The sequence below is a fragment of the Sparus aurata genome, chromosome 1, assembly GCF_900880675.1.
Source record: "Sparus aurata chromosome 1, fSpaAur1.1, whole genome shotgun sequence".
NCBI lineage: Eukaryota > Metazoa > Chordata > Actinopteri > Spariformes > Sparidae > Sparus > Sparus aurata.
In genome coordinates this window covers 22,865,906-22,893,628 of record NC_044187.1, presented here as the reverse complement: position 1 = coordinate 22,893,628, position 27,723 = coordinate 22,865,906, and the positions used below count along the sequence as shown (strand labels likewise).

Here is a 27,723-nt window from a genome sequence, read left to right as displayed (position 1 = left end):
TTGATCACTTTACATATTGCCTGAGGCTAGAATTACAAGACGGATGAGGAGTTCAAGGCTCTGTACACTGCAGTACAGTTAATTTATTAAATTACTTGTTTAGTGGGTTTTTATGTTGCTGTACTGCATAGCTGCATTTCTACGTGCATGAGTTCTCCTTCAAGTAGTTACAAATTTATGAGGTTGTTGAATCAGTCAAATTTGATAAACAGATCGTGGTGTGTTGTTTAGAAAGGCTTTTTACGTCTTACTTTATTTTGAGCTAGCTGGTGTTGTATGATTCTGCAGATAAACCTTCATGTTTTCAAACCTGTTCATGTTTGCTGTGTTCATTTTAGGTTCATGCTGTGAGCACAAAGTCATCACTTTGTGCATCTGTTTCACATTAGAAGCCCTCCGGCTGCGGTGCGTCACTTTCCTGGAAGGTTTTTATTGTGACACATATGTAGGAAGTGTAGAGATTCATTACCAGTTTTATTTATAATATATTTATTTCTAATTATTCATGACCAATCATCAGAATTAACGAATTAATAAACAGGGTTTCTGTTATATATACAGTATAGGAGCAGAGAGTACTACATTAGTATGTTGTTATATTTTAGTTTCATGGCCGTTATTTTAAGATTTTTAAAGATGCAATTTAACATTGATTTTCTGGAGACAATTCAGGAATATTAATATTGTAATGCTATCATGGTACAGCATATTTGTGCACTGTCCTGGTATTTTCTGATCTTATCTGAACGTCACAGTGATTTGATACGTATACTTAAATATTCTCATACTATTGAGACATACAGCAAGCCAAGGAATTGGTCAGTGATAATTGACTTTTTTAGCAGTAATCAACCCCTTTCACAGAGCAGAGATGAAAGGCGTTTCTAGATACTTGAATTAGGTGATGAAAAAAATAAACTTTAAGTTCTGTTTTCATATTTAAGTGTGATAAGTTACATAACATGGAAATGCTCAGGTAAAGCGTACGTGCCTAAAATGTGTACTTAAGTACAGTACTTAAGTAGATGTGCTTAGTTACAGATCATCAGTTTGTACACACATCACCCGACTCTTCTGTCACATTACTGGACGTTCCCACTCTGTCTACCGCCGTCAGCCCCAGCTGATATCAGTGATATTAAACACAGTAAACTCATCTTGACCTGTTTTAACCTCCATCCTCTCTCACCGTCTCCTCTGTGCCTCTCTATCTCCTCAGCCTCCTTCTCCTCCTCTCTGTCTCTTTTCCTCCCTCTCGCTCTCAACTAATCTCCTGTTAGTGCATCTGTTCCGAGACGATACTAAATGTTTGTGTTCACTGGTCGGGATGTCCTTGAGAGAAAAGCGATGACACTGATGATAAAGCAGCAGCTCGTCCTAACACCTGGGCCGTATTAGGACAAGTGACCATGAACCAAAAGTGAGGATGCAGCTGCCTCCATCTTTGTTTTCGTTGCGCCAATAATCATGCGCTGTGCTGTCTGTGCTGCATTATCTCCCCACATGAGACACTGTGAGATACTGGACACTGGGGCGGTGATAGGTAACAAACGAGACTCCTGGCTGCTGTTAATGAGGTAGACTGGACCTCTCGTTCTCCAGCTCATAGTCTGGGAATGCTGTTTCACTGGGAGCGGTACTCCTTCATCCATCTGTCAGTCCCACACTCGTGCACAAAAACTCTTCCTAATCCTCTGTGTTCCTATACCGGACTTATGATATTCGTGCTGTGAAAAAACCCTGAATGGAAGTAAAAGATCTTTCCCCTTTTTTGCTCCAGCTGAACAAGTCATACCCAGGAGTCTGCAGGAAGAAGTGCGATCCTTAAAAACATAGGAGTTGAGTTATCATCCGAGTGAGCGATGCCCCGAGTGCCTCTTTCCACTCTCTATATTCCCAGAAAACATAAAAGCACAGAGAGATTCAAATTCACTTCTGCTCTTAAATCATGTACCCTTGACTGCACTCTCTCTAAATACAAACAAATGGCTGCAGAGGAAAGCACTCAAGTCTTCTGCTGTAGTGCCGCGCCTGAGGGCACATAATCACAAAGCAGCCAAGAACAGAAACACTAATCTAAGATCACAAAACAACGTCTCGGTTCAGCTCTCTTATTTAAGCGAAACATGTGAATATATACATCCTGATATCGCTCCCATGTTCAGCTTTAGTTCTCACATTCACAGCTCTCCCAAAACGTAACCAAAGTCAACAGCGAGTGTCAGGAGACGTAAGCGTGTGCACACTTTCCTAAAGTGTCGGAGCCCTCGGAGGAGGTTAAAAATGAGCGCTGCACAATGCTGCCTTAAAGCGTGCGTCCCGAGCCTCTTGGCTTCTTGTGAAATCTGCAGAGCGATTTTGGCAGAGCGTCTGACTCTCCGGCCGGAGTTTAAAGTAGCCACAGCCTTGGACGACTTCTCAGTAATCATAAAACACAAGACAGAGGGAAGCAGGGGTAGGAAGGATACAGTCCATTGGTAATATGGGTTTGGACACCACTTACAAATTGCAAGTTTATTGTGTATGCTTTTTTATGTGTGGATCTATCAAAGGATGGATTTTAATGTTGTTTTATGGTGCCTTACTGGATAATGAACTCAAAAAATGAGCAACTAGAGTGTGAGAAAATGACTGAGAAAGTGGGTATGAATGACTGTTTATTGTGTTTCTAACACTAAAACCGTCTTCTGCTTATTGGGGGACATTTAATACTTTCCCACTGGTGAAAATATAGTACAGTTACTCCCATAAAAAAATGACTCAAGCGAAAATTACTATTCCAGTAAAAGTGAACAAGTACCTGATTAATACATTACTCAAAGTACAAGTTGCTTTCCATTTTAATACTTTTATATTTTGAATTAAAGGTGCTATATGTAAGAGTTGTTCAATACGCCAAACAAATAGGGGGCAGTATATTACTGGAGTAATCGCTAACTGTTGCTAACTGTTGCTAACTGTTGCAACCATTGACTAGTTAGCTCTGCTAGACGTGCAGCTAAATGTTGCTATTGGCCTATTATGTCCGGACTGGCAGCAAAAAGGGGAGTGTTGGGGGCCAGCTTGTTAGCATGCTAACTTCAGTAAAATATCTCTGCAACAAAACACATGGATGTTATTTGTACACATTCTGTTGATAATTTTAATTTCTTATTGTTTTAAACCAATTTTCTGCATATTGCACCTTTAATTGCAATTATCAGAGCGCCGTGAACGTTGAAGTTGGCATTCCATGAGGTTAACTTCTTTCAAAACCAACACAGACTGCAGGCAAGGTAAGATCATTTTTCTGTCGCCACAAACACGGCTACAAATGGTGGACATTTTCCAGTGTGTCCTCTGCCACAGAAGTCCATCTGCAGCCACACCAAACCGGTTGAAACAGTTGTGAATCTCAACTGTACGCTCCCGTTAATGCAATGACGTGATTGGCTGATATCTTTCCCGGTTTGGCTGTGATAAAGCAGGCATATATGTCATACAACTGGCATACCTAGCAATACGGACTATTCAAAACACTTGGTTTGTCTCCTCTCTTATAATGTCTCTGCTAATAAACATGTAACGTGAACATGACACGCTGTTGCTGGAAGCTTCCTCATATTCTGCGTGTTCTTCGTCATCCCACCATTTGCATAAGACAGGTGGCGATTCTTTCTCTTCAAGGCATCTGCTGTAGTGGTACACGTGTAGAGGTACAGTTGGTAATAAAGGAACATGAAAAGTACTCATGTGCATTACTTGTAACCCACCGCTGTACTTTCCAAACGTATTGTAGGCACAGTGGCTAACGCTAGTCTTACAGCCTGAGTGACAGGTATAAAACCAGTCTTCTATAGTACAAGGCTGCCACAGATGAAAGGTTGTTTAAGGTCTAGATAATAGGTTTACATGGACTGGGGGGGGGGTTAGGGAGATTTGTAACACAAAACACCATAAACTCCGAGACATGAGCACGGATCCATTTTTTCCAGTGGTGCACAAGAACGGCCTCGGTGTGTCCGACTAACACACACAGCAGAATAATAATATTTTGGCTCTGGCCTGAATTGTTGTCGGGGGTAAATTGTATCAAATGTCCACCATGTTGGAATGAATCAGCTTAGAGCAGTAAATTAGATTAGCGGCGCTGGCCGATGTGTGTGGGGAGACAGCTTTGATGTGATTGTGTTCAGCTCCTCGTCCCCCTGACAGAGTTTCGGCTTTACACGGAGTGCAGTGGGGCCGGGGCACGGTCCCCTCCCTGTGGGTGTAGTCGCTTAAAAATAAACACGTATACATTCCCGTAACACACACTCGCTCATTTTTTTTACAAGCGCTTTGAACAAAACTATAGTTACATAAAGACACGTGCACACGCGGACACACCACAAGCCGCAAACATATCAAATAATCGGCCATTCAGATTGCAGGAAACGGGAGATGTTCCTTGGGGTGGATGCGTGAGCGGACTGGTCTAACTAGTGTGTCATTATGATACCAGCTCCTGGCCTTTTGCTTGGCATGACAAATCCACGATGGGAGTCAAATTCAAGTTGACTTTGAGCCAGTGCACTTTTCCCAAGGGGTGATTCCATCCCCTCAGTATCTTCCTCTTGGACCGTGCAGCTAGTTTATCACGTCACAAACTAACCGAAGGGAAGGATGTGCCTCTATCTCTGTGCTCATGTTGCACACAAACAGGGAGACTTGGGACCTTTTTTGCCTGAATGCTTGGCAGTGAGCGACTCTTGGCTGATTGCGTGCATTATAACATGTCGTGAAACGCTTCAAATGGCTCCGTGTAAAAACCCTGGAATTTGATTTTGTAGCAAGCCACACACGTAGCATCCAGCAACACATGAATCAACTTAGAGAAAGAAAAACTTGACGCCGGTGATGAGAGATGTAATGAAATCAGATAGGTACGGCTTAATTGCTTGTTCATGCTGTTTCCTTTGTGTTGCCACCAAAAATTGGCTCTACAGCTGCTCCACCCTCAAACCTCGGGCACTTTAATACTTGGATCCTGTTCACAATGTGTGTGTGTGTGTGTTTTTTAAAAAACAATCTAGTTTGTTTACTGCTTAGTTAATTGGTGTGACCTTTTTGATTGATATTTATTGTATTGTTCCCACTTTCTATAAACAGCAATCTTGGGCAATAAATGGTTTATAAGGGAAAGATGAGCGTGTTGTGGCTCAATGTGCTTTCAATATATTGGGTTCTGTTTGATGCACTGGTGGAAAGTAACTTCATATATTTGCTGAAGGGAAATTCTTGAGTACAATTTAGAGGTTTTTACACTACTACATTTATTTAACAGCTGTTGCCACTAGTTGCTTTTCACTTTTAAGATTGCACAAAAACACATTTTCAGTATTTTAGAAAATGCATTGTATTTTTATGGACTATTGGTTCAAAACATGACGAAACAGCAGCGTCACTCGCCAACTGTCCAATTGTTAGCGGTTCCACCCAAGAACTGCTGACAACCTAATAATGTTATTCATGATGATAAATCAGTCGCAGAGAGCATTTTATCTGCCGAATCTGTAGTTTTACTTTTGATACTTTACATGGACTTTGCTGGTGAGTCTTCTGGACTTTTACTTATGCAAGAGTTTGCATTACTTGCAATGGAGTACATTAACTTTGTTTCATTGGCATTTGTATTTAAGAAAAGTGTCTTAATACTTCTTATACCCCTGGTTTTATGTAGGAGTCGTGTACTACAGTACTTTAAGTCATAGCTGTATTTTGACTTCTTTTTATTATTTTTTTTACAGCAAAAACTGATTATTTTCATTATTTGATTTAGTATTTTTTACTTTATTCATTTCTTTTTTTAATTTAAAAATGCAGTGGGCAATTCTGAAGAAAATATATAGTTGATTCCCAAGTTGTCAAATACTGATAATGGTGTACAATTTGTTGTTGGTCACACTGAACACCAATAACCAATTGTTGAGGCTGATTCCAGGTAGTTAAATACACAATCACTTTAGCATAACCCAACTTAGAACCTAAATTTGACTACCTGTGAAAGAGGCTCAGCGATCAACTTTCCCTCTACTGAGTCACCCACTACAAACTTTACTCAATTCATGGTTTTGTAAATAAAATATCAGAAATTTGTCAAAGAAAATGTATATACCCTTTTCCAAATCCCACCGCTCAGTTTATAATAATATGAATCACCTGAAATGCTGGAACCAGTCTATCATTGTTATTTCTGTTTTAAAAGTGACTCACATGATATATAAATTGATAAAATAGTTGCGTACTGCTTTCCTTTCGACCGAATCAACTCATTGTTTTCAGCATTCAGATGACCCTCTGACTGATATGTTTATGTGTTTGCCTCTGACATGCAGCTCTGAAGAGATCCTTTGAGGTGGAGGATGTTGACACTTCATCTCACTCTTCCCCCGGCTCCCGTCGGACGACTAATTCCCCTCACCGTAACGCCATGTCTCCCACCAGTATCTACTACCGTGACCTGGGCACCGCCTCTCCAGCCACCAACAACAACAACCTCAACTATACCCAGCCCCGCTCCATCATGGGTGGAGGAGGCTCCAAGACCCCCGAGCCTGTGTCGCGCCGCTCGGAGCTGTCCATCGATATCTCCTCTTCCAGCAAGCAGATGGATAATGCTACCAGCCCTGCTTCCCAACGCTTTGCCACCAGCAGCGCCCTGAAACGCCCTGAAGTCCTGGGCCACTCCAAGACCCCCGAGATGGCCCACAAGAGGGAGGTCACTTTTGCCAAGACGCCGACTGAGTCCCCAGTGATTCGTCGCAATGAGGGCAACAATAACAACAACGGCTTCAGCCGTACGCCTGAGCAGAACCACGCTCGCAAGTTTGAGCCTCCCAGTCCGGGAGACATCCGTAAACCGGAAATCAGCATCACCAGGGCTCCCCCAGAAAACAACGGCCACCACCAAGCTGTGCACCACCCACAACACCCCAACCCTCACCACAACACCATCGTCACCACATTCCGCTGCTCCTCGCCCAATCATGGAAGAAAATCCCCCAACCCTGACAGTAAGTCTGTTTAATCATAATACACCCCTCGACCCATAATCATCGCAGTCATGACCCCTAACTGCTGCCACATCCTCTCCTCTCTATTATCGCAAACAAATCTGAAATATTGTCTCTTTAAGAAGCTGAAAGGTGTCCTGTGAAGCTTTCTTATAAACAAGTTGTGTTTTCATTCTCTGTTAACTCACCAAAATGCATTCTTTGTTTCTGCCCTAACAAAAGTGCTGAATAGAAAAAGCCTATGTTTAAGTATTCCAAATCCAGCATGGTTCAACCTGCTACCAAACCTCTCCTTCACAGTGTCTCAAATTATGCACACCTTCAAGTCCACAATGGTTCCTTGTGACCAAAATAAACAAAATGTGGACCCACTCAGAGAAAACAAGCTACATAGAAACACTATAAGTGAAGGGAAAAAAGCCTCCTTTTTGGCGATGTGTTCACTGCTCAGTCATCTTCGTCTGGTCATGAGCACCAGGGAACTGTTGATGTTTGCACCGCTGGACAGGGACCTTCAGACCGGGATGGGCTCGGGATAGCTGGTTAGCATGTTAACTTCAGTAGATATCTCTGCAACACAGCACAAATATGTCACAACGTCAAAACTGTTACTTTATTTAGGATAAATTAGATGATGCATTTTGCATTTTAGCTTGGGTGTGGATGCTATTTAGAAGCGCCCTTTCTTGTATTGGTTGTTGATTATAATGGATTAGCTTATGCTTAGCTGACACACGCCCAATTTGTTAGTGTGCTTTGATTCCTTCCTGTGAGCTCATCCATCACATCCGGTTGGAGCTCACCATGAGGATGGTGGCTTGTTGACTGTATTAGTTTAGCAGTGCTTTGGTGCCGCATTAAGTTCACCAGCCTGTGTAATTTTTTTAGCAGAGACACACCGGTTTAGTGTGACCGTCTCATCTGTGGAAAAAGAGATTTTAAAGATCTTAAAGTCAAATAAAAACAAATGACATTTTCTTATGTGAGGACGTCGGGACAACTTTTCACTCGTGGCTGTAAGTTAGGTTGTATTCAAACCAAAAGACGCCACATTTTCCGGATTACATTTCATCAGGACCCAGTTTTCATTTGATTTTTTTCCTCTGACTTCATATCTTTATGCTCCCTCTCCTCTCTGAACAGACTAACACAAGTATCAGGTCTCTCACGAGGAAGAAACTCAGTAACAGGAGCAGCCTGTTTGATTAGCCCGATGTCTGCCTGCCTGTTGTCAGTAATATAAGTAACCATGTCCTTGGAGGCCGGTCTGTCAGTACAAGCAGCAGACTGAGCGTCTGTATTTGTGGTAATCCACGTCTGTTCCTAATGCAGTACTGGAGCCGGCGTGGTTTTTGTAATGTGATGGAAGCCTGACCGTGGCAGCAGCAGAAGAGTTGTATGGTAGTTAAAAAGTAATCAGTGCCACAGATGCAGTAAAACTGTACGCAACAGAGAAGGCTAGATTGTATGTATGTAGTATTAGATATTAAATGCACAATGTGTTTGTTAATTTTTCACATTGAGGGCTTGTGTGGTGAAGATAAGCATGTGGGACAAACCTGTACTCAGGATGTCACAACTACATGACTACATTTATGTAAATGTGAGGGGAGAAAGAAGTATAATCAAAAAATTGTAAGTTTCCCTGCTGTCTCAAATGAAACAGCTGCTTATTTTAATGTCAACATTAACATTCATTTGGTGTTGTGATTTCAGCCAACTGATGAAGTACAATTTGAAGTCTCTTTTAGATCGATTAGAGCAGTGAGAGTGAACCAGAGCTGTAAAGTTGCAGAATAGACAGCAACCATGAACTGAAACCTGATATAAAGCTCTGTAAAGCAGAGAGGAGGAGCTAAGAGAAGCACGTTGTCAGATTGTATTCACCTTAGTTATTTTATGTAGCTGTACCTGACCTTTGTGTTGTAGACCGCATGTGTGCCTCTAGTCACTCACGGATTAAATGGCTGCTAGCTTGCATCATCTCAATACTAAGGTGAAAGAGTGAAACCGTGTTGGATTGGATCAGATAAATCAGTGTCCCCATCTCAACATTAACCACCCTGCCAGATACTTCATAATTAGCTCTTGATGAAATGTAATGATGGCAGTGCTTTTTCTCTTGATTTAGGCAATTTTATGTAATATATTCCAGATTTGTGCTTCATATTTGCTGTCAGCTAAAATACTTGCCTTTATTTAGCAGTTGTTTTGTAGTCAGAGTTCCCACAGTATATTCACTGTCCCTTTTGTCTCTGTGCATCTGTGCTGCAGTGTGTTATGCCATATCCAAAATTTTTCTACTTCATACAGCTATAAATTTCTAGTCTGTGTCAGTGCTGAAGGTTTTACATGGTTCTCTCTGAGGTTATGGGGGTGGTAGCCACTTATTTGTCCACAGAGAGAGGCCCTAATAGGGGTCTAAATGAAGGGTGACCTGCCTGGAGGGCTCAGGGGCTCTGAGCGGGCCCACCCTGCTCTGCTCTGACACATCATCAACAGAGCTGCAAACAAACAACCCTGACAACACAGCCACAGATCTGTCCAGTGGTAGGTTATTTTAATAGATTTAATTCAGTGACCTTAATAAAAAAAATTTGAAAATAAATAAATGATTCCATGTTATTCTAATATTTTTTCCAAATGGCCGTCAGCTGTGTTGTTGGAGTGTATTAGATAAGCTGCTTTACTGCCCCCATTCAGTTTTTCCTGGAGGAAATGACATCACGCACAAAAGCGCGTAGAGTATCCTGTGCTTCCTTCCGTGTACTGTCAGCATGATTGTTTCCCTTCGCTGCGTGACCTCACTGCAGTGCACTTCCTCTCTCCGGGGCCATGTGATCGGAGTCAGTCAGCTTCCTTCGTACTTTGATCTGACCATCACAGAGAGGGAGATACACTGGGGTGTTTATACTAAAAGGTCAGATGGAAAAGGCTGTGGACACACACACGCAGATGAAAGAGTTGTTGGAGGATCACTGAAAATAACCATCAGGTTAATCAAAAATTGTTGGTTGCAGATGTAGAGTATTTTATTCCCTTTGGTCTAATTGGAAACTTTACATTTAAGACCAAATGCCAAGGTCTCTAAGTATCTAAAATTGCCAATTCAATTGCAGAGAAATATGTAATATTTCCATTTTATATTTGGTTTAATGTCAATAAAATAGATGTCGATATCTCAGCGGCTGAATCATTATGTTAGAACTTCAAATAGACGTGATAAATGATTGAAGGAAAATGACAAATTAAGGGCCTGACCATCAGGTTCACTTCGGGCTAAAGACACCAGACTCTTTCTGATTGGTATCTGGTCTGCTCCTCCGTGTTCAGCCAGACAGGGAGCCTTATCTTGACAGGCAGGCCTGCTGTTCATCAATCCATCAAACACTGCAGAGGGACCTATATCTAACATCTCGAGACAGGCGAGTGAAGACCGCCTGGGGTCAGAAATAACACATTTCTTATCGCCCTTTCAGAGCAGCTTTTTCATTTGAGAAACTTTGCTTCACCTGCAGATCTTTTATTAGTCCAATTTGTTTTGTTCTTCACATGAGCTTTGTCACTGAAGAACTGTTGATTGATCCTTTACTAACTGGTGGATTTGTATGCAGGATCACACAAAAACTGATGAAAAGATTTCCATGTATCTTGGACAGAGGATGGGTCTCGGCTTTTGGTGCGAGCCAAATAAAATGGATGAATTGAGGAATTCTTTCACACTTTCTTAAACATTTTTGTAAATTCGTCAGGGAATGACGGAAAAATTAGGCATATGTAGGTGGCAGGTATCTATGAGTGAACACAAAAGGGGACTGTGGGCCTTGACAGAGGTATGTGTACTTAGTAGGTGCAAACAAAACTCGTTACATCATAACGATGTTATGTGTTGAAAACCTATATCTTAAAAAATATATGAATCGCTGTGATCCTACCCTCTCACTAAAGTCACATGGCCGAGACAGGGACAACATTCACCCTATTACAAGACACTGTACCATCAACATGATTTTGAAGCTGTAATTTTAAGGTAAAAAATGACTGCATAATGTTGCTTTAATATCGCTCTGTGCTTTGGCTATGCCAGCTGTAATTGCATCTCTAGATGCATATGACCCATTGACAAAATACTTGCTTTCATCTTAACACCAAAGCTGCACTTCCTCTCTCTTATTGTAACGAGACTCTGGCGAGGTCATTAGACAGAGAGGTTGACCATAAATAGTTATTGCTGGGATGAATGTACTGTGAGGCTATCGCTGGGGCCAATAACTTCAATTAGCAGCTCCCTTTGTGTTTTCTTGTACTATGAGGAGGATGAAAATGCGAAGACAGCAGCACAAAAGAGACTAGACAGGAAATCAAGGCTACAGTATAAACACTGCATTGTGCTGCAATGGGGAAGACATGTGTAATCTAAAGGATGTTACTGCAGGAGTCACTTCACGTAGAACCATTGTGTTCCGCCTTCCTGTTGTGATGGTAAGGAGCAAAAGAGATCTCCTAATTCAAACCAGCAGATTCTGCATTCTTCACTGGAATTTTTTTCCTTACGTTGCCTAAATAAACAGATTATCTTGTAGTGCATTTGTTTCCCTAATTGAGCTGTAGTCATTATGGAAGAAAAGTGAAAGTGAAGCCATTTTTCTTTTATTTGGATTGACCTTCTGAAAGGGGAGAGGAGGCGCCAGCAAAGGGCGGTGGGTGATTTGTCTCTGCCTGTCCATAGGTCAGGAGAGGGCTCACACAAACACACTTTCTTCATCTCAAATGTTTTTCTCTTACTTTTGTTGTCTGTCATCGACACACCTACACAAGCATGCACACACATCCAGGGACCCTCGGGCGAAGGCATATCCGAGGTCAGTCCTCCTCCCAGTGTAATTACTCTGGACTGATCCCAGACCATTACTCAGTGTGACCTGTCGGCTAATTACTCTGAAAAAAAATGGAGAGAAGCAAAGAATAATGGAAGAGAGGTTTTTGCCTACGTGAGTGTGAGAGTGAACTATCGCTGACTGGGGAACACATCATTGCTAAGTTGCACATGTGGCTGCAAAACTCGATCCCATTTGGACGTTGTCTTAGGAAAAGTGAAAGCTCAGTCTTCATTTGTTCAATTAATTGAAGCATGAATGGTAAAAGACTTACAACCAACTGAGGATCAGTGGATATGCACTGGCGAGGTTGGAAGCCAGAGGGCTCACACAGCGTCTCCTCAACAATTCAATTAAATGTCATCAATCATTAATACCAGAGGACAGCAACAACAAAAATACATGCACACATGTGTTTTAAGGGATATTAAATATTTAAGAGCAATCAACTGAAACTCGCAGTTCATCATTATCTCTTATCAACTTGTGGTGGAATGATATTCTGATGATACAGCCTTATAACTAACCAAAAACTAGTTATTTAAGCTGTTGTTTTATGCATCTGAACAGCTAGTTAATTGATATTTATTTAATTTATGAATACAGACGATGATGAATCCAAGGGATGATATATAAAAGTGAGGATACTAAGATCCAAAGCCAACTTAAGATATATATTAAAAAAACAGGCATAAAACTTAAATCTCTTTACAAGTATGTTCCTTTTTTTCATCTTACACCAAATATAAGCCCGAAATAGTCAACCATATCACTCCGCCTTGCTTCGTTTCTCCAGTCTGAAGGCGCAATATGTAAGAAATCTAGTTTAAAACATTTGAAAATGTACTAAAAGTATCAACATCAGCGCATTGTACCTAAAGAGGTGATGGTCCAACAGTAAAAACAGCAACAATCCCTTATGTGTCAAGCTCCCAGCCCAGCAGAGTCAGCTAATATGACCGCTAGCTCCATGGTTAACTTAGAATATGTTTCAGACTGTTTCAGCATCGCGTTCTTCATTTGTGCATTCAAATCTGAGTATTTGATCGGTGAACATCTGAAGCTAACCCTAAACAGAAAACACTGCCTAAAAGTTACCCTGACATTGTATAACGCCTAACCCTCCAACACATCCCCTCATTTATGTCCCACCAAGAGTTGTGGATGAGACCAAATTGTAATCTATGAGATCAATCACAACTCTGTTTAGCTAGATGGAAATGTTTCATAAAAAGTCATGGCTCATCATAGCAAGAGAACCTAAGTTAAGATAGTAGGACTTTTTTGTATGTCTTTGCCTCTTGATGATCATGATGTGATGATCCTACACTGAGGCACACATCGTCCCCTACTGTCTTTTACTTCACTGCCAAATATTGGTCAGTGTTGCTCACTTGAAGTCTGAGACCCTACGGACTGTCTAAAAGACATCCGTCTCTTCAGCTCACAATGTCCCACAGTGATAACAGTGACATGTGTCACTTTGAATTATCTTGAGTATGACTTTCACTGCTTGTGTACTTCCTGAACAAGCCACCAGGAGGCAGTGTGGGACAGGTGAACTCTGCTTACGCACTGAACTTGGCTTGCAGGTGAGATAAAGCTGTATTTTCTACTTTTAAAAGGCAGTTTCATTTACAAAGGAAACTCTGGCCATGCTTTATCATTTCAAATAACTCCAGGGTCAGAGGCTGAGATCGCACTGGTGTATTTGTTGCTGAAATCCATCCAACACACAGATGTCAGCCCTTTCTTCCGCTCATATGTTATTAAAGATTTTAAGACTCCAATACATCACCAGGATGGACACTCGTTCAAAACAATGTCTCGCAGCTCTTTGAAGTGTGTGGACACTAAAAGAATTAGACATGAAAGGGTTTCCTTTCTACTTTTATGAACATGTAACGTTGGACGAGGAGGAGGAGGAGGAGGAGGGAGGAGCTGAGAAAACTGGAAAGGATCAGCCCTTCTGCCCCAGATAAACAGACTCACAAACACACACACACACACACACACACACACAGAGCCCCCCTCTCCCCCTGATAAGGCTTTCGGAAGTTGAAGTTTACATTGAGCATCTGGGGGAAGTCGAGGGTTAAAGAAGTTTCCCACCACTGCAGAAAGACCTTTGTCCTCTTTGCTCATCGTGCCAAATCCCACAACTACAGTAAACTCAGGCCTCTTCATTCACTTTCTCCTGCAGGCTGTGAAGGCAACACGTCCATTTAATTTTTACAAAAACAGCACATACATACATGTTCAGTTACACACCACACACACACGCACGCACGCACACACGCACACTCGCACATACACCCACATACACACCACCACCTTTATCATCCTTTTTCATCACAGTAAGATAAAAGACAAATAGTAGGATATGGGCCATCGGAGCTTGATGAAGTGAGCAGAGATAACGCTTAGTCTCAGTCGACGTTATCTTCATTTACCCGGTCGTCTCCGGGTGAATCCTCCCTCCCGTTTATCCAGATATGAGACTCGGCCGCGGCTCCTTTGTCCGCAAAACTGATGGGAAAATCATGTCCCTTATCTTGGCCGTGGAAATGAAGAAATGAAGCCGGATCAGTGTGGGGCCTTGAAATGGAAAAAACTCACTGTGCCAGCGTGAGTGCGAGTGCGAGTGCGAGTTTTGTTCAGTGTCCTTAATCAAATATGGCTGACCTGGAAAATTGGAGGATTAAATACTTTGTGAAAGACTTAATTTAGTAAACCTGCAGCAACAATTATTCACCCAAGACGTAAAAACAAAATTAAACATATACTGTGTGTTCATGCATTGCTATCTTTGAATTGAATTTTGAGTGTGATGACGCTGGAGTTTTGGTATATTCACACTGTGAGTGTCATTCTGTCCCTCTCAGTGGTTCATCTGCAAACTGTTTATATTTACACTCAGTGGATTTAATGGAGAAGGTTCATATGAGGTCACTTCTTTCTCCCCATTCTGAGCTAATGATTTTTGGCCCACTTGTTGGCCGATGGAGGACATACTGGAAAAACAATAATTGTTTTGTGTGCGTGTGTGTGGGTGTGTGGGTGTGTGTGGACGGACAGATGGCAATTTGCGCTACTGTCCTGCCATCTGCTGAAATGAGTTGATGAGTGGGCAGAGGGATTCTTGTGCGAGGGTGCGTGCGTGTCTGTCTGAAGTGAGCATGTGTGCGAAATTAAAAATAAGAGGGGTGCAGTGTTGTCTCTTATGTTACACCAGTGCTGTCTTGTATGTGTGTACTGCTCTACAATATAGAGCCGCTTTAGAACATTTTACATCAGGTTAAAGCTGTTTTGTTTACTCATCATGATATAGTCTCAGTTCTGTCCTTGTTTAAATCGGTACTTGTGTGTTCTTGCCCTTCCTGTGGTCATATAGATCATTTCAGCAGGTCAGAAATGTGTTACAGGATTGCTACTCCATGTTCCATGCTAATAACTGACAAATATTCATTTCACAACATGTGCAAATTCTAACAATAAACATTATAGCTGTGTCTCAATTTGGGGGCAACATCTTTCAGACTCTGCATTTGAAGACAGAATGCGCCACAGCAGCGTGACAAGGCTGTTCCATTTCGAAGTGGTTCGAAATGCAGCCTTCCTTTTCCCCGTGAAGGATCCATCTGTTGCATCCTTTTCGGCCCACCGTATCGAGACTCAACGTGGGCTGGTGAAGGTTGGATTACTTTTTCCAAAAGACAACTTTGGTGGACACCCAGAGCGAAACAGCAGCGGAAGACGCGTTTAAATTTAAGTATGGGGTTTCAAGTCAGTCAAATGGCTAACAATTGAATTATTAAAAAAGCAGAGGGACTCCAGTACTGTCAAGGTTGCAAGTCATTTAACAGCACTCGGTTTTCGTGGCCCAGGAAGGCCAGGCCTTAAATTGAGACGCCACTTTTGTTTTGCTCACACCTTTGTCAGCTTTAAAGAGTACGCCACCATTCTAGCACTGCATTCCTCTTACATTGTTCATTTTTTTGAATTATTATTATGTTTTAATATTAAATAGCTCTATATTCCAGCAGTAATCACTGTGAAAGTGATTGCTCAGTAATCTATGTCTCCTCCCCACACATTTTCTGGTAACCCTGGACTAATTTATCCAATCCAGACAGAGAACTCCATAAAGAGGCGGGCCGGTCCTGTCTCCTTGTGAATGCGCCGAGAGCAGGATCCTCCTGTTTGCTGCTACCTCTGGCGATGACCACCGTGTAATCACGTGTTAATTTAGAGACAAGGTCAGGTTGTTATGCTAGTAGAGGATTATGAAGCCTCAAGCTGCTAGCCTTAAGCAGAGGAGTGGGCAACAGAGCTCACCACACCCCGGTCTTCAGCCCTACAGGAGCTGATGTTCCCTCTGGAGCCACAAAAGGCTTGAAACAACTTTTGTCAAACATGCAACCCCCCGAGGTTGTGTAAACAGACACGGATCTGTGAAACCAGCGGGGTTCCCCATTAGATAGAGATTCTCTTTGTCACATGGATCTAAAGACAACAGAGATAGATATTCAGATTTGATCTCGCAAAGCTGAAAAAAAAAGAAAGCACGAGCAAGTTTCCCCTGATTTTATCGGTTATTTAACTATAAAGGCTAAAAATCCAGCGTCCTTCATTTTGAAGTGACAATAAAAATCACTATCTCACTCTGGCAGGACGTGTTACCAAGTAACTGCAAAAACATCACGCATCACTGGGCTGTGATATAGCGATGCTGAAGAGTAGTTTCAGTGCCATTTACTCCGTTTCCAGGCTGTCAGCTCTGTAGATTTGAAACTTAATTGCGCAAACCCTCTATTTCAGTTGGGAAGCTCTCAGTACACGGGCAGCGCAGTGTAACGATAAACTGAAAGAGAAAAACATAACTTGGTATTTTCTGTTCAACATAGAGCTGGGTAACAGTTCAAAGCAGAACGGAAGCAACACCCACCTTCTCTTTGAGACTAATCCTCTTTTGCCTCTCATACACCTGTCTCACCTCGCGGATTAATGTTTAAGATTAGCCAAGTGAGGCTTGTGCCGATGTGCCGCTTGGTATTTTTTAAGGATACTCAAGTCTTGACTTTGCAATAATTGGCACAGGATTCAAAAGCACTCAGTAACAGAGCTGATCTGAGACAGGATCTCACGCCATAAGTGAGGTTTGCAGAGATAATTTGTGGATTTGACTGCAGCTTTGTGGTTTACGGGCAATTAGATTCTTCGAAGAACTCCATCATCTGCTTGAGAAAAGCCTTGGCAGTGGAGCCTGGAGGAGCCTTGGGTGAACTTTCACCTCCAGCCTTGACGGCGTGAAGGGCTTTGTGATGCTAAACAGCAGACGGCAGACATCGACATCACTCAGGCAGATACAGGAAGCATACTTTGAGCTGGAGATTTGGGGGAAGGGACAAGTTGCCGCGTTTGAGTTGTTCTGTTTTGCACACTGACAAAGCAAAATGTCATATGTGTCCGAGGACTGAGGTATCTCCAGTGCGTTCTCCAGCCCTGGCAGCTTCAAAAAGACGCTGGCTCATGATCTCTAAAAGCAGAGTTTCTCTCTGTGTCTCTATCTGCTTCCCCGTCTCTGCCCATCGAAGGTCTCTATTAAAGATAATTAGCATCATAACTGGGCTAGATGTTTCTGTAAGACTCGCAGCGACCGCACAGAGAGTTTAATCACAGAGCTCCTTCCGTCTTCTCTCCGTTTTCAGAGTTGAGTCATTCCTGTCCCTCGCCCCCACAGATGCAGCGAGGGGCCAGGGATTCCCCAGAAGGCCGATCCCTTGGCGTCGCTGTGTTTATTGTTCATTGGGGAAGGCTTTGACTCCAGAACATCAGAAATAGAGAGTACATGTTGGCAGTGTGCGCATCGGGAAGCCTAGTTAGTTAGTTTAACTACAGAATTCAGCAGCAGCTGCCACATAGGCAAAACTTCAGAGGCTTTCTTTGCTTTATCACTTTTTTTTTCCTTGTGAAATCCTACTGGAAGAGGGAGTGGGAAAAGACAGAGATCGGGCTGCCAGGAGAGATGACTTCAATTTGCAGTGAGATACACAACAAGCACGACTTGGAAACCCAGTGTGAGTATCTGTTTGGTTGTCTTTTGTGTCTGTGGGAGAGCTCGACTGATTTAGATTCTGCAGAGTCAAGAGGGACAACTGGTTTCCATTAAGGCCAATCAGGTTGAGGCATGATGTATCCTCTCTTAGCTTCACAGAAACATCCCAAAGTGCTGGGTAAACATTTTCACTGCATTCTTTCTTTTTTACTTTTATTGCAAACCTCATCGTTTCATTGAAACAAATCTGCTTACTGGATGCTTTTCTGCACTTCCCTTTAAAATCCTTGTTTTGTTCTCTTGAGTTAAAAGAGTGTTGGTTTGGCTTTGATTTTAAAGGGACAGTTCACCCCAAGATAAAAAATAAAAAATAAAAAAAAGAAATGCATACTTTCCTTTTTAGCTGTCCTGCTGTTTATCCATCTGTTTTGTTTTGGTGTGGTTCAGAGTTTTGGAGATGTCTGCCTTTACTCAAATACAATGGAACTGTATAGCACTCGGCAAAAATACATTTGAAAAACTTGACAGCAATGTCTCTTTCCACAAATCACGACCCAGTTTTTCAAGATAATCCGCAGACCTATGCTGTGAGCAGTTTCATGAGGGAATTGTGTTCATTCGACCCGACTACACCCACCAACTGTATCATCATTAACACTGACGGTGCACTCCTCCGCTGAGATGTATGGCTTGCTAGCCTCTCTTCTGTGAGTATATGCAGGCATCTTTCAGTGACACAGTAGAAAGAAAAATAGGTCCTAGGTCAATCTGCCCACAACAAGGTGGTCTGTGCATCTCGAGTTACCAGGTCATGATTTCTGCAGAGAGACATTGCTGTTAGGTTTGCATATGAAACATTTTGGCACTACAAGCCGAGTGCCATCTAGTTTCATTAAATTCAAGCCACAGGGGCATCCAAGAGGGCACTTTCGCAGTGACATGCTCAATATTTCCTAAACTTGGCAACTCACATCAAAACAACCTAGATATATAAATACCACTGCAGGTACAAGGTAAATGGTCTGCATTTTTATAGCGCTTTTCCAGTCTAACGACAGCTCAAAGCGCTGTACAACACATGCCACATTCACCCATTCACACACACATTCATACACTGATGACGGAGGCTGCCATGCAAGGCGCCAACTGCTCATCAGGAGCAATTTGGGGTTCAGTATCTTGCTCAAGGACACTTCGACATGCAACTAGGGGGAGCTGGGATTCGAACTGGTGACCTACTCATCACTAGACGACCCGCTCTACCCACTGAGCCACAGGTAAATAGTAGCTAAATAGTAGGTAAATAGGTAAATAAAGATGATAGATTTCTGATTATCTGGGAAAGCTTTAAAGAAACAATGCTTTTTTCTGGTAGTCGACAGTGGTAAAGTCCACTTTTTCTCTTTCTCATTTATCTTAGTCCTTCTTGCGGTATTAAAAATCCAGCTGTAAAAGCTTGGCCGGCTTAAAACAGACCAAAAGACACTGTGAAGCAAACACTTCTTCATAAACAAACGCTCTGACCGCAAAATCAGACAAGTTTACATTCTTTCAGGTCCTCATTAGAATAACAGCAGAGTTTTTATTGTATTAGTACAGCGAAGAGCTGATGAAAAAGCAAACACGATGCCCGAGTTATTGTAACCTTGTGGTAAAATGTCCGAGCTGAGTTCTGAGGAAGAAAACTAGAGGAGTCGGGTATTTTACTGTCAACATGTGAAGTAGCTCGAGATATACACACGGATTTATCCATCTGTACTGTGAATGTATGTTCGGTGATTTCAGCCTGAGGGGGGGGATGTTGAATCTTGGAGGCCTCTTTGGGGTGTTGAGATGAACCGTCCTCACTCGTCACACACATGCTGTCTCCATTTGCACCACAGGGGAGCAGAGCAACCACAGCAAAATACAACATAACAGGAAGTCTCCAACAGACGCAGCTATCTTCCCAGTAGATATCCACGCCAGGCCAGATGTTCTTCCTCTTTCCTCTTGTCCCCCTTGCTCCTTACTCTTCCAACCACCCCCTCCTCCTTCTCCTCCTCCTCCTCCTCCTCCTCCACCCCCCCACCATCCTTCTTCTTCCCCTCTGCCCTTCCTTCAGCTCTCAGGGAGGCTGTGTCACTGAGTCACTCGGCCCCGCTGAGTCATGGAGGTGACTCTTTAAATCAGCTCCATGTGTGCTCTGCCCTGATTGTTTTGGTGGCCTTCAGCAATCAGCCCTGACCTGTGAGGCCAATCAGAGCTCCCACGGCATGCCAGTCATCACCGCATGTTAGTCTTCTCGCTTACCTCGCCAGCGCGATTTGATCCCTTCATTTGAGCCTCTCGGATCAGCGGTATTCACATGAGCTCACTGCAGAAAGATCCGACTACACCGACTTTTTGTAATTAAAACATGGAGGGACATCTCACAGATGCAGCAGGTTTTTATGGTTGTTTTCTGCTGAACACTAGTGCCTGTTCTGTCAAGTCTTGGTATAATGTTCAGCAGGCACATATTGCATGCCCAAGGCCTTGCACAGCAAATCACTGATTCTCATTTAATTTATTTGCCATAATTCTTGTGCTCTAAGCTGATTTTCAGGCTCTCAGGACGACTAATAAAATAAAAATCCTAACATACAACAGGCCTCTCTTTTGATCTCTGATTCCCAGAGAGGAAATGGCAACTTCAGACACTGGTGGGTCATTGGTATCACTGACAACATTGTTTATTGTTTAGTGAGAGTAGATATATGGAAAATGTTCTCTTTTGCTGAAAAGAGATATACAGCGGGAATCTTTGCCCAAAGGCAGCATAAACATTTGCTTTTTTGTCCTGTTTCCACACTGGAGATGACAGATTTAAACTCCTGATCCGAAGATCCAAAAAAGAATCTGCTGAGAGTCTGCTGCTGGACTTAATTTAATTTCTTCAGTGAATCTCTCAATATCCATATAAATTCATTGATAGTTGAACCCAAACCTGTAAAAAACGTTTGAATAATGAAGCCAAGAGGTTGTGAAAGCCTTTTTCCTATTCGTGCACAGCCCACAAGAAAAGTGATTATAAAACTTGTCTCACAGAGCCGGTTATTTTACATGTCAATTGTGTAAAATCAATCTAAATGCAAAAGTTATTCCGTCGCAGATTAGATCCATAAGATTTGTAAGTGAAGAGCTGATAACAATAATGACTGTGCCAATAGTGTGCAGCACAGATTACCTGATAAATACACAGATAGATGCATTCATACTTCCGCACAGCAACGGTGAAACCACAGTCAACTGTGAGCTCCAGCTCTGACAGGAAGGAAGCGTTTTCTGCTGAATGTTATGAAAACCTCTTTTAGGCCTTCGGTCTGCACGCTGATGGAAAGAAAAGTTGAGCCCTGTCAACAAGGGAACAGATTAATCAGTCTCTCTTTCCACTCAGTCCGGATCAAATCGCTTTTATAACCAGAATATTTCTTTAATCATAAAAACTATTCTTAGAAAACTTTTTTCACGTGGCGACTACATGAGTGTTTTGCAATTAGAGTTGATAGAAGTGAATCTCTCTGTTGTGGGTGAGCTGGGAAACAGGAAGCGCACCAGAGCAGGACATAGTTCCAGAGAACATTTGGGTTTTGGAACGGCTCTCATCTGTTTTGCGGCCAATATTAACTGCAGTGCGGCTTGATCCACTCAAGTTGCTGGGGCTTGAGCTTATTTCATATCTCTGTGAGTTGTGTGGTGGCAGGTCTTCTGGGCACAATAACAAAAGAGAAAGCACAACATAGAGCAGAGCATCTAATATCATCAAGCTATGTTTGGGCTTTAGTCAGGTACTCTTCTCTCTAAAAGGAATTGTTTGCATTTTAAAATTTTTAGAGAAGTAATTCAAAGGATTTGCCCTTTTTCAACACAAAAAAACATGTAATACCGTAACAGCTAAGACCTTTCTATACCCTGCCTTTGTTATTTTTTTACATTGAAAAAAAAAAAAAAAAAACGACGGCATATTACACAACAGTGTCAGCCAGTGTGACTTATCACACACGCGTCAGGCAGCACTTTCAAAACAATGGTAACTGGACAATAAAGATCTTTTACCTTCCTTGTTATGGTTGATCTCGTCCTCTGCTCAGAGGATAAAAAGCTCCTGGACCTCTCATCGTCTCCAGAAGTATTAGGTAGCTGTTCTTTTTATTTGAGCTAGCTGCTAACTCACCTGTCCCATCCTGCCGCCTCGACAGCTCTCTTTTTTTACACAGATGCTGATGTGGCTCAGACTTGGAACAACAATAACCCCTCATTACACCTTTGTACCTTTTACACAAAATAGTGGGGTGGAATTAAGGCACAACATTCCCGCCTTGGACAGGCTGTGTAGAAGAAGCAGTTAATACCACTCTCGTGTTTGTATGTAGCTACAGCTTGTAGACAGTTAGCCTAGTTTAACAAGCAGCTAGCTTAAATCTCTCCAGTCCAGAGGATGTGACTTTATGCGCATTCTCGAGTGCCTCGCCTAGAGAAAGTGCCTTTTTCCACTCCGCTAACAGAAAGCAACGGTAGCTAAGGTTAGTGTAGGGATGGCTTTCGGCTTCCAGCACAATCCAGAAGTTCCACAGAGCCCGTTTGAACTTTGGATAGGACCAGGCTAGCTGCTCCTAGTCCTTATGCTAAGCTAAGCTAATCACCTTCTGGCTTCAGTGTCATATTCAGCACATAGATAAAAGTGAGGTATCAATCTGCTTAACTAACTTAGCATATTTTCAAAAACATGAAGCAACACCTTTAAATAAGTTTTTTTGTGTTTTAACATAGAAATGTTTTAGTCATGACTTCAGTCATGAGTCATCCACAGTCTTGATTTTTCTGTGTGTGAGTGTGTTTGTTTGAGAGAAATATAAAGAGAGCCCTGGAGGACAGAAAGAGGGAGATGACCAAATGCTTTCAGTAAACACACACACACACACACACACACACACCCCACACACACACACACAGGCAATCCAATACCCTCCCAAGTGAAACAAAACAGTGGGAGGGAGAGAGCAGATGGACACACACAAGGACAGGAAAATAAGAAGGATATTGCCTTTCGTCTTGTGTGAACACACAGGCACACACACACTTTCACCCCCCCCCCACACACACATACAAACACACACAGACATAATAATGAAAATAAATGTTCCTATATTTTGCCATAAACCTACACACACACACACACACACACACACACACAACTTCTCCAGTGGGTTTACTTTAATCACACGTGGTTCGAGATAGTCTGCTACATCCACAATGTTCTCCATTCAGTTTCTCTGAATGAGGGGTGTGGCTGCTCCGAATGCCTTCCCAGCCACTTGGGGATGGCGGTCATGTGACTGAGCGGTGGGCGTGGCCTGTAGGAGCAGCAGGAGCAGTGAAGCCTTACCAGCTGGAGCTGTGATTGAGAGAGGAAGAGAGAGTGGGAGAGCAAGAGAGAGGAGAGAAGGAGAGGAAAGGGTTGGGTGAGTTGTTGATTTTTATGTTTGTGCCGTGTGCTTCGCTGTTGTGAGCTGAGAGTGATCTGGTCGAGAGGGGGAAAAAGGGGAAAAAAGGGGGCGGAGATGGATTGGTGCTCTGAGGCGATTGGTGTCAAAGTTAGTTTGCCAGGTGTTTCATGTGAGCTGTGTGGAAGATGAAGTTTTGCGGTGGAGAGTGTTTTTTTGGCAGGAGATCTGTGGGAAACCCTTTAATTTAGCGTGCAGACCTTGTGCTTTCTCATTTCTGCTATTTTTTTCTCTCTATGCTTTCCCATTGTTCAGCCATTGGGGAGAGTTTGGGGGGTGAGCGCTACCACTCCCCCCTCACTCCACCTCCTTGCTCCTTTTCTTCCCCCCCTCTCCCTCTCATTGTGTCCTCAGCTCTGGAGCATGCATGGATAATCAATCTGCAATAATAGGACAGAGAGTTGACCAATCAGGTTGGCCCCTATCACTCTTTTAAAGTCTCCGGGGCTCCCTCCAGTCATGTTTTCTCCTTTAGCCTCAGCTCTCGTCACATCAGACAGAAGAGTTTCCTGCCTGACTTTGATCCAGGGCAGTGGATTAGCCAGGCACTGATGCAGCCAAGCTGTTTTGACGTGATTTAATTTTGACAATCCCCTGTGTCTGCTCTCCAGAGAGTTTGTTGCCAAGTTCAGGAAGAGTTGAAAAGTCGAGCAGGCCATGTTTTCAGTTTGAGTTTTCGCTCTTCCACAGGGAATTAGAAGGGCTCCTCTCCTCAGCTGCTTCTGGTGGGAAGAAAATCAGGTTGTGTTTAGTCACTTAGTCATAATTTTGTGCCCTGGAGGCCAGCAAAACTTTTGAAATATCGCCTCTCTTCCATGTTTTTAGTGCATCACATGGTGTACTCTTACCCCGGTGGCTGAATAGTTGCTTTGTTGGATGCTGAACCCAGAGATCCCAGTTGAGTCTTCACTAAAGTAACATGAAAAAAGAACACAGATGGATCTTTCTGCTCCATTTGCAGTGTAGTCATTTAGCGCTATTATCAGAGATGTTGCTGATATCCTTGCTTTTCACTTACCAGCCACACGTATCCACATATTTGACCTTGCACATTGAGACTACTGCATGGATAAAATGCACTTGGCTGCTTCTCTCGGAGTCACTGCCACAGCATCACAACACAAACAAAGCCTTATTGAATTAAGAAATTAATTTGGATTTATTTTCCCACAGTAGTCAGCCTGCAGTGTCAGTGTGCTGGAGCTTAGCAAATTCCTACTGCTGGCTCATATCTGATTTACATAAAGCATTATTACAGTATGCCTCACACTAAGGCGCCAGTTAAAGCCACTCAGCCATTGTTTGCTTATTGCTAATCACATTAGCTTGCTGATAATAAGTAATACAATAAACCACAGATAAACACTTCATTTGGATTGTTTGGCACCATTGGCATGAAATAAATTAACACTGAGGGATTTTGTCTCGCTGTGACTGAATCACTGATATCCAGGGCCATTTCTGTCTTTTTGGGGGCCCTATGCAAGATGCTGTTTTGGGGCCCCTATTTTGTCAAACTATGATGGATAGATTCCTAACCTTTCTAGGTGATCCACAAAGATGCAACAGTCTATTACATTTTAAGAGGAAAACAGGCTAGAGGCGAGAAAACTTCTCTCAAAATAAAATCAAATGTCTTAAATTGACCCCCCCTAGCAAGTTTAACTGATACTGAACTGATTGAAATGATACTACTAGGTAAACAATGGGGATCCTCTATAGGTCAATAAATGAAACTGATGCAGTGTTCCTCAAAAATGTTTAATTTAAATTGCAAAAAAGAAGGTTCTTAAACATTAAACATGCTGGCCCGCGGCTGCAAAGACAAAACTGCTCAGGTTATCAAGCAAAATAGATCCAAAGCGAATATTCATACTATATAATACGTTACACTAATGCAGAAATTCATAATCTGTTTTTATATTAAACACTGCAATATACAACACAGTGTCCCTTTGAAGCATATACCCAATTTCAAAGTGGTCACTGTTGAGCAGTTTTCGACACATTGTACTTTATTCGCTATAAAACGAGGATAAATAACTGATGAGTACTATGTGATATTGAAGGAATATTTTTGTGTATATTTCACAGTGTATTACAAAGTAGACCACTTGTGCCTAACTGATGATTTGGTCTTAACCTATATTCTGTGGGCAGAACTAACGGTCATAGTATAGTTTACTTTAAATTGACTTTGATTTGTGTGTTTGATTTGTGATTCTTTTGAATCAAACAAAGTAATACATCAGAAACATAACTGAACTGTAGGAATGTAGACACATTTGTTCAAATAGTGTTGTCACAATAAATATTCTAATAAATGTGGTAAAAAAAACTCAGTAGAGTTAACAATAATCCACAGCTACAATAGTCCATAATAATCCACAATAGGCCTAATATGTATTAGTGTTGGTTAGCACACTTTCACATCAGAGACCTATAAACTGAAGACACACTAAAATTGATAAATGAATCATAAAAATAATCCTGAAGTTATGTTACATGGCAAATATTTAACAGCAGACGAGGTCTATGACGGACCAGCAGCTCCACTGGATGAGAATACAGCAGACATGACAGACATTTGCCTCACAACACACCCTCCCTCCCAAATGTAATGCAAAGGCACTTGACCTTCTATAATTCACTAAACCAGGTGTCACTTCAGTCAATCAGTCTGATGGCATTCATATGTGACATATACATTTTATTTTAACCCTTTCCTAAGGCAAACACTTAAGCTAGCTAAAGCTCCCCCTCCACCAAACAAACCTTACCTTTATTCTGTGGGCGTATTCTCTCCATCTGTTTTCTTCTTTTCTGAACCAGATGAATGTATTTGTTTTGCTGCCGTGTTATTCCACCAGCATCTTCCACTCTAACGAGATTGACCGGTAACGCCTCAGCTCAACTCAATTCGCCTCGCTTCTCCTCGCTTAGTAGCGTAGCTGGTCGTCATAGCTGCACGGTAGAGACGCCGGCCGTGAAACTCTCGCTGGATGATGATTTTCTCTGACCAATCAGTGGGCGTATCACCTTGGCTCGCTTGGAACTTGAGCGGAGCTGCTACGAAAAAAGTACCAGGTACTTTTCACAACTTTTCCTGGTGAAAAAGAAAAAAAGGCGAGTCAAGTCGAGCCGGTTCCATGCAGTGCAAAAGCGGAGGTCACTCCTCAGATATTGAGGCCAGACTTGCAACTTGAGGGGGCCCCCTCGAGGTGCGGGGGGCCTGTGCACCAGCATAGTCCGCATATAGCAAGAAACGGCTCTGCTGATATCGTTGTGGGTCCTGTTCTGTCAGATATAATACTTTTTAAGAGATTAGACATTTTATGCAACAGGTGCAAAAGTTTCAAACTTTCTGTGTAAAAGGCATGATGTGTCTTTCTTTGAATGTGAAAATGGTATATTAAGAACAAAACATATCACATTTTCATGAAACACAATATAAGCTATATTGAAAGAGACCAGTTCTGCTTTTTTTGTTTGTTTATTCCCTTTCTGTCAGTGTGTTATACAAATTTCAAAAGTTAAAAACGGTCAAAGTCCTCACCAACAGAAGCTACATTCTCCCACAGAAAACACTGCTCCTGAAACGCCTCGTCAGACGTCTCACATTGAAATTCTGTGCCTTTGTGACATTACGCTACGTCTGCATACAACACATGTTCAAAAAATAGCAGCTAGTTTGGCACTTAAGAATTGATTTTAGCACAGCTGCTTTGTTGTTGTGCTTGGCAGGGTCAGTCTTGTCCGAGCTGACCAATCAGAGGGGTCTGGGTATCGGGAGGGGGGCCTTAAAGAGACAGTAGCTAAGATAAAGGCTTTCAGACAGAGGGGGAATACAGAGCTGCTGCACTGGATAGAATGAAAAAACTGATGTGTTTTTGAGCAGCTACGCATCTAAACTTATTCTAGTAGTAACCTGAAATAAAATTTTGAACCAGAAAATAAGCATATGCCTCTTTTAAAAAGCAGAACCAGGTACTCGATGTTAGCACTGAATCAGTACAACAAATGGATATAAAGTGCTGAAGTAGCAGGTTCCTTTTAGAGAGTTAATTAACCTCTTGTTCCCATCATGTTGGCCTCCTGAGTGCACTTTTGGCCCTTGTTTTTGACCGAAGAATTCACCCTGAAGGCAGCCAAGAAGAGAGGCGTGTACATGTTTTACAGTAAACAACCAGACTGTTTGTCTGAAAATATTCTTTCCCACATTACAGTAC

The 27,723-nt window shown here is 42.3% G+C and overlaps 1 protein-coding gene across 5 annotated transcripts in view; it reads left to right on the top strand.

The window, feature by feature from the left end:
* septin9b (septin 9b) overlaps positions 1-27,723 on the top strand; it is an 85,975-nt gene that overhangs the window by 28,148 nt on the left and 30,104 nt on the right. For 3 of the 5 annotated variants that reach the window (XM_030424093.1, XM_030424083.1, XM_030424074.1), the window contains exon 2: positions 6,357-7,034. In XM_030424093.1, the coding sequence (XP_030279953.1) occupies positions 6,357-7,034 (678 nt within the window). Of the gene's footprint in view, positions 1-6,356; positions 7,035-17,867; positions 17,992-23,322; positions 23,453-27,723 lie in introns of those variants that run through there. The other 2 variants (XM_030424102.1, XM_030424113.1) reach the window with 2 other exon arrangements.